Below are 12,006 nucleotides of genomic sequence, written 5' to 3'. Positions count from 1 at the left end.
ACTCAATGCTGGACGGAGAAGGAAGGAAGAAATGGGAGGGAGAAGGGGCAAAGCCACTGCCAAGGAAGCACTGGCCTTGGTGGGCTATGGCCCAGTGGGCAGGAGAGCCCAGGACTTGGGCTGGAACATGGGCCATGAATGCCAGGCTGTGGCTGGACTCAGAGCAAGAGGAGCGACCTACACTCACACAATGCAGTGAACTGGGTCCACAGAACCCCCTCCACCATGATGTGAAATGGATGTGGTTCCTGAACACTCACCTCCAGGCCTGCTGGACTCACCTATGTGTAGGCCTTTGGCATGCTTCCTGACAGCTCGCATCCATCCTGTAGGACCAGATGGGATAGTAAGCACAGGGCCAGGAGATCCAGTCCACTTGAACTAGCTCTTCCCAGGTCCAGGGGTCACCCTGCATCACCCTCCTCCTCTAGTCTCACCTCCTCCTGATGGCCCCAGCTTCCAACCCAACCTCTCCTGCCCCTGCAGAGCAGTCCTGAGCTCATTCTTCCTGAACAGAGATGGCTTTGAGCCAAGGGAACAGGTGGCCCTATCTTAGGCCATTCCAAGGGCCTGGGAACGTTAGGGCTGTCTCCATGAACCAAAGGCAGCCAAAACCCAATGGGAATCCTGGATACCAGCTAGAGACCACCAAGGGAGAGACAGAGCAAAGGAACCAATGGCCTGCATCTTTCACATCCCAGCAGCTACCACAGTTGTCCTTCAGCCCACCTGGCACATGCTCACGTGCCTCAGATGTGCAAGGGAAGTCCTGCCCCACCATCCCCAGAACACTGAGGCAGTGCTGGGTCTGCTCTGAGGCACTGACCAGTTATACAGAGGGTCACACAATAGTGACCACCTCCTCCTGGCCCATTCTGCCCAACTCTGCATACCAGCCCACACCATAGGACTGCACTTTGGGCACACTCATGCTGACAGTCTCAACATTCATGGCACACACACCCAGTCACACATTCTCACGAGTCATGCGTGCCCACTCACAATCACACAGAGACACATTCTCACTCTCCTCATCCCTGGGATAAGCACAGGCAAGCAGGCAGTGTGAAAACCTTGGTCCACGTCGTGGAGACCTGTAACCTCAAACATCTCACGGCCACGTCTCTTCAGCTGTAGCCAGACTGGTGATATATGCGTGAACTTGCTCCCAAAGACCTTGGCGATGTCATACCCATGGCTGTTCCACTGGCAGAGAGAGGGGACAGCAGGCAGAGGACAGATGAGTGCACACCTGCCTTGTGTGATTCTGTTTCTGGCTGCTCAGGTCATGCCTAGGGCCCACATCAACCCTGCCTGTGGTGATGGTGGGGCCCAGCACTCCGGGGAGTTGTTGGGACTGATGCCCATAGCCTGGCACCCTGGCAACAGCTCCTTTACCAGGGTGACTGTGCTCGTCCTTACCAGCCCATACACCTACGCAGGGTGGGGCCAGACAGCCAGGGAGCACTGACCAGAGTCACTTGCAATCAGGAGGTGCAAGCCCCCAAGAAATTCCCGGCACCCTTCACTCTGCCATCTCCAGGTTGGCATCTCTCCCACTTTGCCTCACAGCCCTGTCTCCTGGAAGAAGAGAGCAGGAGGTCTGCCTGCCATGGAGGATGGGGCAGCCCATCTGCACCTCAGGGCCTCCCTGTGCACCATGAGAACCCAACTTACCGGAGTGACATAACCTAGAACGTCTCCAGCAAAGTTTCGCTCCCGGGCCCTCGCCGAGCAGTAGCTGCGATGCTCAAGAACTACGACCTCAGCTTTGAGGTCCGTCACCACCAGACCCCGATCTTGGACAGGCTTATCTGCAAACTGAGTCTGAAAGGAAAGGAAGGGGAGGAAGCCATCACTCACTGTCCTGCGTGTAATGTAGCCTCCCAAGCAACAGCAAGCCCATCCTGTTTAGCCATGGACTGTCTCTGGACCAATGTGACTTGTTGACCTGGAGACCCTGCAGGTAGAGGGCACAGGCCAGTGGGCAACTCAAGCCAGAAGGGCTCTGGCCTTTAGAGAAGATGTGGTGGCTGTCAGGGGCTGTCCCTTGCTAGGGACTGAAGAGCAGACAGGAAGCTAGGGTGCCTCCATCCACATGATGATGGATAGTCAGTACCCACTTGGGACCTGAGACTCACCTGGGCGCAGGGCCATATATATTGAGGACAGGCCAGGCACATGCCACCTCACTGACCAACTTTGTGCTCCCAACACAGGTCTTCCCCTACCTTGTGGCCACACCTCTTTCCCCTCCTCTGCTTCTAGAAGTTCTTCCTTTTTTAAAAAAATTTTTTAGTTATAGATAAACACAATATCTTTATTTTATTTTTTTAATATTTATTTTTGGGTTGGACACAATATCTTTATTTATTTACTTTTATGTGGTGCTGAGGATCAAACCCAGGGCTTCGCATGTGCTAGGTGAGCACTCTGCCACTGAGCCACAACCCCAGTCCCTTTATTTTGTTTTTATTTATTTTTATGTGGTGCTCAAGATCGAACCCAGGGCACCACATGTGCAAGGTAAGCACTTTGTCACTGAGCCACAACGCAGTCCCCTGTCAAAGTTCTTTTACAAGTTCTCGACTTGCCTGCTCAGTCCACGCTCTAGGGCCCAGCTCACAACATCACCCCCATCATCATTCCATACAGGAATGACCCTGTAACTGCAGTCTGGCCAGAGGCATGGGGACTGCAGGAGCTGCTGGGGCTGAGGGATAGGCTAGATGGGGACCTATCCTTGAGTTTATAATTCCTGGAACCATCCCAGAAGAACAGCACAACATCCCCAATACAATGCAGCTTAAGGGCATCAATATGAGAAAGAATAACCACCGTGAGACAGGAGTGCAGAAGAAAGATGGAAACTCATAGGGGACAGGTCCTGAATGGGCAGGGTGAGACACAAGACAAAGCCTGACACCTCAGAACCTGGCTCCAGAGGTGGCATACTCAGAGCCTTAGCCAGTAAAGTCCTAGAAACACACAAGCCACCTGCCTAGCATCCCACCCACCTGTCTACTGCTGGCTGGTCAGATGGCCACATGAGCAGCCATGCCCCTGCAGAGTCCTGATTCACAGAGTCCTGATTCCCAGCCAAACAGGAGAGACAGGAGTGTGAAGGGTCAGCCATTGGCCAGTACGGTCACCTCAAGTTCCCAGGTTATTCCTACCTTCTCCAACAGCGTCTTTGAAGCAGCTTTTTTGGCATCTGACTTTGACAAGGTAGTGTGCACAGAGCCACAGGCCAGAATAAGCCAGAGGATGTGAAGGAGCATCTGCATGGTGAGTGTGTCACACGGGGTCTAACCTCTGGGTCCAGAGGGCTGCAGAGAAAGAACACATGGAGACGATGACCAGGAGAGCACAGGCCAGGCGTCCCTCTGCTGAGGGGAGCATTCCTAGTACAGCCTGGGCCCCCAGGACAGAGCCCAGCCTCTGCCAGCCCTGGTAGCTTGAGTCAAATCCCCAGCTCTTCTAGGCTCTTGACTGGGCCACAAGTCCCTCAGGCACCCAGACAGCCTCATCACCACTGGCCACGGAGCCCTCCCCCTATTGCCCAAGGCTGCCCTGGCCACAACCAGCCACCTAATAGAATGTTGGTCCCCACATCCCCCCTCAGATCCAAAGAAATCCTAGTCACAATATGAATGAAGTATAAAACAGTGGAGCCACAGAAGGTACTGGGAGAAAATATGAACACCCACAAAGTTTACCACATAAAAATGTAAATATTGGGGCTGGGGCTAGGGCTGAGCAGTAGCGCACCTGCCCGGCATGTATAAGGCACTGGGTTTGATTCTCAACACCGCATAAGTAAAAAAAATAATAATAAATGTCTATCAACAACTAAAAAAAATTTTAAAAAATGTAAATCTTTAGCCAGGTGCAGTGGTGCACACCTATAATCCCAGCAGCTCAGGAGGCTGAGACAGGAGGATCACGAGTTCAAAGCCAGCTTCAGGAATAGAGAGGCACTAAGTAACTCAGTGAGACCCTGTCTCTAAATAAAATACAATAGGACTAGGGATGTGGCTCAGTGGTCAAGTGACTCTGACTTCAATCCCTGGTGTGTACACACACCAAAAAAAAAAAAAAAATTATGTAAATCTTTAAAACCTGGGCATGGGCCAGGTGCGGTGATGCAAGCTTGTAATCCCAGTGGCTTTGGAGGCTGAGACAGGAGGATTGCGAATTCAAAGCCAGCCTCAGCAAGGTGAGGCATTAAGCAACTCAGTGAGACCCTGTCTCTAAATAAAATAGAAAATAGGGCTGGGGATGTGGCTCAGTGGTTGAGTGCCCCTGAGTTCAATCCTCAGTATCCCCGCACCAAAAAAAAAAAAAAAGCAAAAACTGGGAATGATGGCATGCATCTGTGGTCCCAGCTAGTTGGAAGGCTGAGGCAAAAGGAGTCACTTGAGCCCAGAAGTTCAAGGTCATCCTGGGCAACACAAATTCCCATCTCAAAAAATAAAAGGAGGGGCTGGGGTTGTGGCTCAGTGGTAGAGAGCTTGCCTAGCATGCATGAGGCACTGGGTTCGATCCCCAGCACCACATAAAAATAAGAACAAATAAAAATAAAGGTATTTGTTCACCTACAACTAAAAAGATATTTAAAAAATTTTAAAAAAATAAAAATAAGAAAAGGTGCAACTTTTATTTAGGAAACAAAAGAGCAACTTTAGAGTCAATTAAGCCAGAAAAACATATTCATAATATGCTTAAAAGGTTTCTGCCCATAACCTATCCACAATATGCAAAGAAATCTTGTAAATCAAGAATAAAAGCTGGGTGCACAGGTACATGCCTGTAATCCCAGAAACTCAGGAGCCTGGGGCAGGAGAGTTGCCTCAGGGCAATTTAGTGAGACCCTGTCTCAAAGTAAAAATCAGAAAAAGGGCTGGGGACATAGCTCAGAGAGAGAGCACTTACCTGTTGTACACAGGCCTTGGGTGGAAACCCCAGTACTGCACATACACTGAAAAGCAAATACGCTGGCAATTAGGAATTGCTGGTCATTTTGTTATTTCTTTACCTGTATTTCGTGACTTTTTTCTGCAATAAACTCTTTAAAAAAATATTTTTAGCTGTAGTCAGACATAATGACTTTATTTTATTTATTTTTCGATGTGGTGCTGAGAATCTAACCCAGTGCCTCGCACATGCTAGGCAAGCGCTCTACCACTGATCCACAACCCCAGCCCTGCAATGAACTCTTATTAGTTGTACAGTTCATTTTTAGGTTCCAGGCAACCCCACCCTCTGGCCTTCACTCTGAGGGCGATTGAGCAACAAGTAGAGCCTGGTTGGGCAGCTGTCATAGGCTTCAAGACATTGGATATGCAGAAGCTCATCCATCTAGTCGCACACCCTCCAGAAGAGCTGAGAGGCTCGCACAGCCCAGGCAAAGGGAGGTGAGCAGCTGGAGGCTGCGCTAGCCCACTGCCCAGCAAGTTGGAACACAACCTTCCCTGGAGGCCACAGGCACCTCTAACACCCAAGCCCAGGATGAGAAAGCTCCAGGAATACCAGGCCAGACAGGAATGTCCATCAGGAGCTGCCAGAACCAGGCCCACCACAGTGCCCACCCTCTTGTTCCTATGAACTCCTTGCCAGGGACCTCTTTTCACTTCCCTTTGCAGAGGAACAGATTTTCCTACCCTGCCATCATCTGGGTAAGACTACTGCAGCAACAAGCGTCCATCTTTGTCACCCAAAACAACCATGTTCCCAGCACAGGAGGGAAGTTCCCTACCTGAAATGTAGGCCACCGTGAATTATTTGAGCTTCCAGACTTCATTCAGCCTTGAGCCAGGGAAATTTAGGTTTGGCATTGTAAACTATCTTGTGGCTCCTCCCACTCAATGGATTCAGTGATGCATGAGAACTGGGCTCTCTCATACTTGTGTGTGTGTGTGTGTGTGTGTGTGTGTGTGTGTGTGACACTGGAGATTGAACCCAAGGCCTCATGCATGCGAGACAAGCACTCTACCAACTGAGCTATATCCCAAGCCCCCTTGGGCATAACTCACTGGAAACTGGACAGCCCACCTCCTACCTTATTTGGCAAAGAACATTCCACAGAAAACCTTTGATGCTTCCTCCATATAATTAAAGCAAGCGTGGGCTCTCTTGCACGCTCTCTTTCCAGTGTGGAAACTTGATCCCTAAGATCCAAGAGCCAACTGGTCCCATCCCCACTTTCTAAAATTACTTCCTGTGTCCTGTGGTTTCTTCTGTTTTCTCTCTTAGCTTTTATTCTGCAGCCAGCCCGCTATATGCAGGGGAAACCCAAATTCCATCACCTGCCTAGGACGTGGGTAAGACTGGGAGGCAAGGAGACCCCATGGCCTTCAGGCTCTGAGGAACTAGGAAGGGAAGCTGAGGGTACAAAGAACAGCACGCAGTGCTTGTGGCCTTGGAGAAAGGCAACAATTGCTCTAAAAGTCATCACAGAGCCAGGTACGTATGGTGGTGAAGCCTATGATCCCAGCTGCTCTGGAAGCTGAGACAGGAAGACTGAAAGTTCAAAGCCAGCCTCAGCAACTCAGTGAGGCCCTAAGCAACTTAACCAGATCTGTCTCAAAATAAAATGTGGGGGATGTGGCTCAATGGTTAAGCCCCCTGGGTTCAATCCTCAGTGCCAAAAATAAACAAAGAATAAATATGCTTGGTGCAGTGGCACATGCCTGTAATCCCAGCAGTTTGGGAAGCTGATGCAGGAGGATCATGTCTTCAAAGCCAGACTCAGCAAAAGTGAGGCACTAAGCAACTCAGTGAGACCCTATCTCTAAATACAAAATAGGGCTGGGGATGTGGCTCAGTGGTCAAGTACCCCTGAGTTCTATCCCAGTACCTAAACAAATAAATAAATAAGAGACATCACAGTTCTGAGGAGATAAAAAAATCCAGGCCCACTCTAGATAGGGCGGAGGAGTGGGAGGGGAATTGAAGGGGCACGGGGTTAGAAATGATGGTGGAATGTGATGGACATCATTATCCAAAGTACATGTATGAAGACACAAATTAGCGTGAATATACTTTGTATACAACCAGAGATATGAAAAATGTGTGCTCTATGTATGTAATATGAATTTTAATGTATTCTGTCATACATAAATTAAAAAAAAATTAATAATTAAAAAAAAAAGAAAATCCAGGCCCAGAACACCTTCCATCGCTGGCTCCCCACCAAACCAACCCCTCCTTTTAGCAAGAGAAATCAGAATCAAGGGGCAGCAGCCTCTTGCAGCCTTATCTCACCCTAACACTCTCACTGCTGCACAATTCTGTCCATGGAAGGGGGTTGGGGCAGACAGTCCATAATTACCCAGAGTTTGCCTGGCAGGCTGAGACTGCAGCTCTCTTAGCTCCCAAGTATCCTTTTTTGCAGGGGAGAGTACAGGGATCAAACCCATCAGTTTCCTTTCTGAGCTTGTCCCCCCAGCCCTTTTTTGTTTTGAGCCAGTGTCTTATTAGAGTTGCCCAGATGGGCCTTGAACTTGCAATCCTCTTGTTTCAGCCTCCCAAGTAATCAAACACCCATTTTTTACCCCAGTCCCTTCCATGATGAAAGAAGGAAATTGAGGAGAAACCATGCAAAAGGATGGCCTCCAGGGAAGTGATTACGAGTGATCGTCATGGTGTGCCCTGGTAACCACCATAACTTTGGGTCTCTCCTCTTCTTGCAGCCCTGCAAACCTGCAGCAGGGCCATTGTCCACCCACTCAGAGGTCCCTTTATCACACCCTTAACCCAATTTGATTTCACACCTTCAGGAAGGAAGGAAGAGAACGGGTGAAGCTCATATGCACCTGTGGAAGAGGAAGATGGACCTTCAGCTTCTGTACCTAGTCAGGATACTGGGAGAACCAAACCAAACACAAAGCCAGGGCTGGTGCTACTGCTGACTGCCAGTAGCTGGTCACTTGGCTGTGGGATGAAACACTGGGATGCAACCTGCCACAGTGCAGCGGAGGGGCAGTGATGCACATGTGAGGGCACATCCAGGCTGCTGCACCTCCCAAGGCTCCCCACTGTCCACGGCTTGGATGCCTGTGAGGGCTAACTCTCCACTGTGCTCTTCACATTGGTGACTCCTGGGCTCTCCCACACAGGGCTTGTTTGTTTGGTACTGAGGATTGAACCTAGAGGTGCTTTACTACTGAGCTACGTCCCCAGCCCTTTTTATTTCTACACTTTAGACAAGGTCTCATTAAGTTATCAAGGCTGGCCTCAAACTTACGATCTTTCTGCCTCAACCTCTAGTTGCTAGGATTACAGGTGTGTACCACTGTACCTTGCTCACACACTGTGCTCCTGCATCAAACCATGTTTCTTTCCCAAACACTAAAAACCCTCCTTTGGGCAGAAGAGCCTCCATAGTGTGGTGTGTTATGACACTGACTAATCCAAGTCTCAGAATCTGCTGTTTTAATAGACTATTTGGGGGCTCTGAGCCCCAGGACACTGGAAGGACAGTCACAGGAGGGCTGATAGAAAGGAAGTACAGAGATTTTCAAATGCTGTTCATGCCAACCCACAGCAAGAAATGCACTAGTGCATGCATCTCACGTGTGCATGTCAGTTGTGCATGTGCAGAGTGAAAGAAGCTGATCAGTGTTCCTCAGATTGTATGGTACTACAGCATGAGATCAGCCTAAGGAGTAAAAATCAGCTTTGGTTTGATTTTTTTTTTTTTTTTTGCTTTTTGATACTGGGGATTGAACTCAGGGGAGCCCTATGACTGAGCATTATTCCCACCCACCCCTTTTTACATTTTCAGACAGGATCAAAATAAACAAAATAATAGAGGCTAGCCACGATCCTCCAGCCTCAACCTCCTGAGTTTCTGGGATTACAGGCCTGGATCACGGTGCCAGGGCAAGTTGACTCTCAACGGAAATGCAGCTCCAATGCCAAAAACACTGGGCCACTCCATGTTTTCACTTTTGAGCACAAATTGTGGAGCCAACCATGTTCTTATGGTGAGGACGGAGTGTATGCTATGCTTGGAAACGAAGGTGGTGTAAGAGGCAGAACGATAACGACCCCGGCGACATTTATTGATTTTGTGCTGCGTGCCAGGCCACAGCTCAGCACACAGACACACTTACTAGCACAGTTCACACGGGAGGAGACCGCGGGGCGAGGGGGACAGCCCTGCCCAGTGCTGGGGCCCAGAGTCATGGGAACACTACACTGAGGTGGCTCAAGGTCCGGTTCTGTCACCAGCCTGCTGCCCTTCACCTCCGTGGGCTGCAGTCTAGGGACCTGTGAAGCAAGGGCTGGCGCGTCGCCTCGGGTGTGGACATCTGCGGCCCCGATGTTCAAGGCCTGGGGCTGCGCCCGGGGAGAGCCGGCGCGCCCGCCCAGCCCCGGGACCACCGGCCCGGCCGCGCGCCCAAGACCGCCTGGTCGCACGCTCGCTCACACGCCTCCACCGGCACCGCTGTCGCTGCCTCGGTCCTCTCTCGCCCACGCCCCCACTTCCCTTCCACGCCCGCTCGGCCACGCCGGCGCACACGCCTGCTCCCGGCGCTCGCGCTCCCGTACGCCCGCCCGCGTCGCCCGCGCCCCACAACCGTCTGGCACGGGAGGAGTCACTTCGCGGCAGGGCGGCTGAGGCCGTGCCAGAAGGAGGAATAGGCGCGGCGGCCGCGGGGCTCACCTTCATATCAGAAGCCGGCAGAGCCCTCGCGCTCGGCCGGAAGGCGCTGCGACGCGCCGGAAGCCCCGCCCATGGCCGCCCAGCCACGCCAGCCTCCGCGCAGCCGCGCACGGCACGCCGGGGCGGGGCGGGGACTTTGCGCGAGGGGTGGGCCCAGGAGAGTGGGCGTGGCCGGTGCCTGTTCAACGGGGGAAAAAATTTGACAGGCGTCGTTGCGTGTCCGCTCTGACAGGTTTTGACCGGCTAGTGCCCGACACGACGTCTGCGGACCCAGGGGGCTTGGGACTCCAGGGCCCTGCCCGGACTCGACAGCACCCAAGGCACTAAGCGGCCAGTTCCACTGTCTCGCCCACCTCCCGCAGTCTTCCCGCCTGGTCTTCCTCCAACCCCTCCCCTCGTGGCCGCTTTGAACCGGGCCTGGTTGAGCGCGTCCTGGTCAACTCCAGGGCCCACGGTGCCCGCTGCAGCGTCCCCAGAAGGGACGCCCTGTGGCCTTGTAAGCCCTGCCTTGGGCTGGCCCTAGTCAAGGAAACTCCCGCTCTCCCCGTCCTCCTCTGGCAAACCTCTCCAGCGCGCGGCCAGAGGCGACGGGAGCACCCCCGCGGCCTGCTTCAGCCGGGGCGGGCTCCGGCCGAGCCTGCGGTTCCTCCCCAGGGACTGGCCCGCCGCCGGCCTGGGTTTCCCGGGGTTTCCTGGGGTTTCCTGGGGGGGGGGGGTTCCCGCAGAAACCGCCGGGCCTGCCCCCCTGCCACACACACACCTCACACACACCGCACACCATGCCACACACACCCACACACCTCACACACACCGCACACACCCCCCACACACACCTCACACCTTGCCACACACACCCACACCCCCCACACACACCTCACACACACCCCACACCATGCCACACACACCCACACACACCTAACACACCCACACACCTCACACACCCACACACACCTCACACACACCCCACACCATGCCACACACACCCACACACACCTCACACACCCACACACCTCACACACACCTCACACCTTGCCACACACCTCACACACACCTCACACACCCACACACACCTCACACACCCACACACACCCACACACACCTCACACCTCACACACACCTCACACACCCACACACCTCACACACACCTCACACCTTGCCACACACCTCACACACACCTCACACACCCACACACACCTCACACCTTGCCACACACACCCACACACACCTCACACACCCACACACACCTCACACCTTGCCACACACCTCACACACACCTCACACACCCACACACACCGACACACACCTCACACACCAACACACCTCACACCTTGCCACACACACCCACACACACCTCACACCTTGCCCCACACACACCTCACACACACCTCACACACACCCCACACCATGCCACACACACCCACACACACCTCACACACCCACACCCCCCACACACACACATCACACCTTGCTACACACACCTCACACACCCACACACACCCCACACACACCTCACACCTTGCCACACACACCTCACACATCCACACACCCCACACACGCCTCACACACACCTCACACACACCCCACACCATGCCACACACATTCACACACACCTCACACACCCACACACACCCCCACACACCCCCCACACACCTCACACACACCCAACACCATGCCACACACACCCACACACACCTCCCACACCCACACACACCCCACACACACATCACACCTTGACACACACCTCACACACACCCCACAAACCCCCACACTTCACACCTTGCACACACACCCCACACACACCTCACACACACCCACACACACCTCACACACCCACACACCTCACACACACCTCACACCTTGCCACACACCTCACACACACCTCACACACCCACACACACCTCACACCTTGCCACACACACCCCCCACACACCTCACACCTTGCCACACACACCCACACACACCTCACACACCCACACACCACACACACACCTCACACCTTGCCACACACCTCACACACACCTCACACACCCACACACACCCCACACACACCTCACACCTTGCCACACACACCTCACACATCCACACACACACCCCCACACCTCACACACGCCTCACACCCTATCACACACACCTCACACACACCTCACACACACCCCACACACGCCTCACACACACCTCACACACACCCCACACCATGCCACACACATTCACACACACCTCACACACCCACACACACCCCCACACACCCCCCACACACCTCACACACACCCAACACCATGCCACACACACCCACACACACCTCCCACACACACACACACCCCACACACACATCA

The 12,006-nt window shown here is 53.1% G+C and overlaps 1 protein-coding gene across 3 annotated transcripts in view; it reads right to left on the bottom strand.

Annotated features, from left to right (window-relative positions):
• The window catches only part of Chid1 (chitinase domain containing 1), a 34,314-nt gene extending 24,555 nt beyond the window's left edge, over positions 1-9,759 (bottom strand). Inside the window, exons 1-6 of one of the 3 annotated variants that reach the window (XM_076847811.1) lie at positions 9,674-9,759; positions 4,936-4,981; positions 3,177-3,329; positions 1,678-1,827; positions 1,074-1,206; positions 261-326 (exon numbers count right to left, since the gene is read on the bottom strand). In XM_076847811.1, coding sequence (XP_076703926.1) covers positions 261-326; positions 1,074-1,206; positions 1,678-1,827; positions 3,177-3,287 — 460 coding nt within the window. In that variant the 5' untranslated portion in view covers positions 3,288-3,329; positions 4,936-4,981; positions 9,674-9,759. The remainder of the gene's footprint in view (positions 1-260; positions 327-1,073; positions 1,207-1,677; positions 1,828-3,176; positions 3,330-4,935; positions 4,982-9,673) is intronic. The other 2 variants (XM_076847813.1, XM_076847812.1) reach the window with 2 other exon arrangements.
• Positions 9,760-12,006: the final 2,247 nt, after the last annotated feature.

The sequence above is a fragment of the Callospermophilus lateralis genome, chromosome 2, assembly GCF_048772815.1.
Source record: "Callospermophilus lateralis isolate mCalLat2 chromosome 2, mCalLat2.hap1, whole genome shotgun sequence".
In the NCBI taxonomy this organism is placed as follows: domain Eukaryota; kingdom Metazoa; phylum Chordata; class Mammalia; order Rodentia; family Sciuridae; genus Callospermophilus; species Callospermophilus lateralis.
Note: the sequence above shows the minus strand (reverse complement) of the source record. Positions and strands in the feature narration are given on the sequence as shown.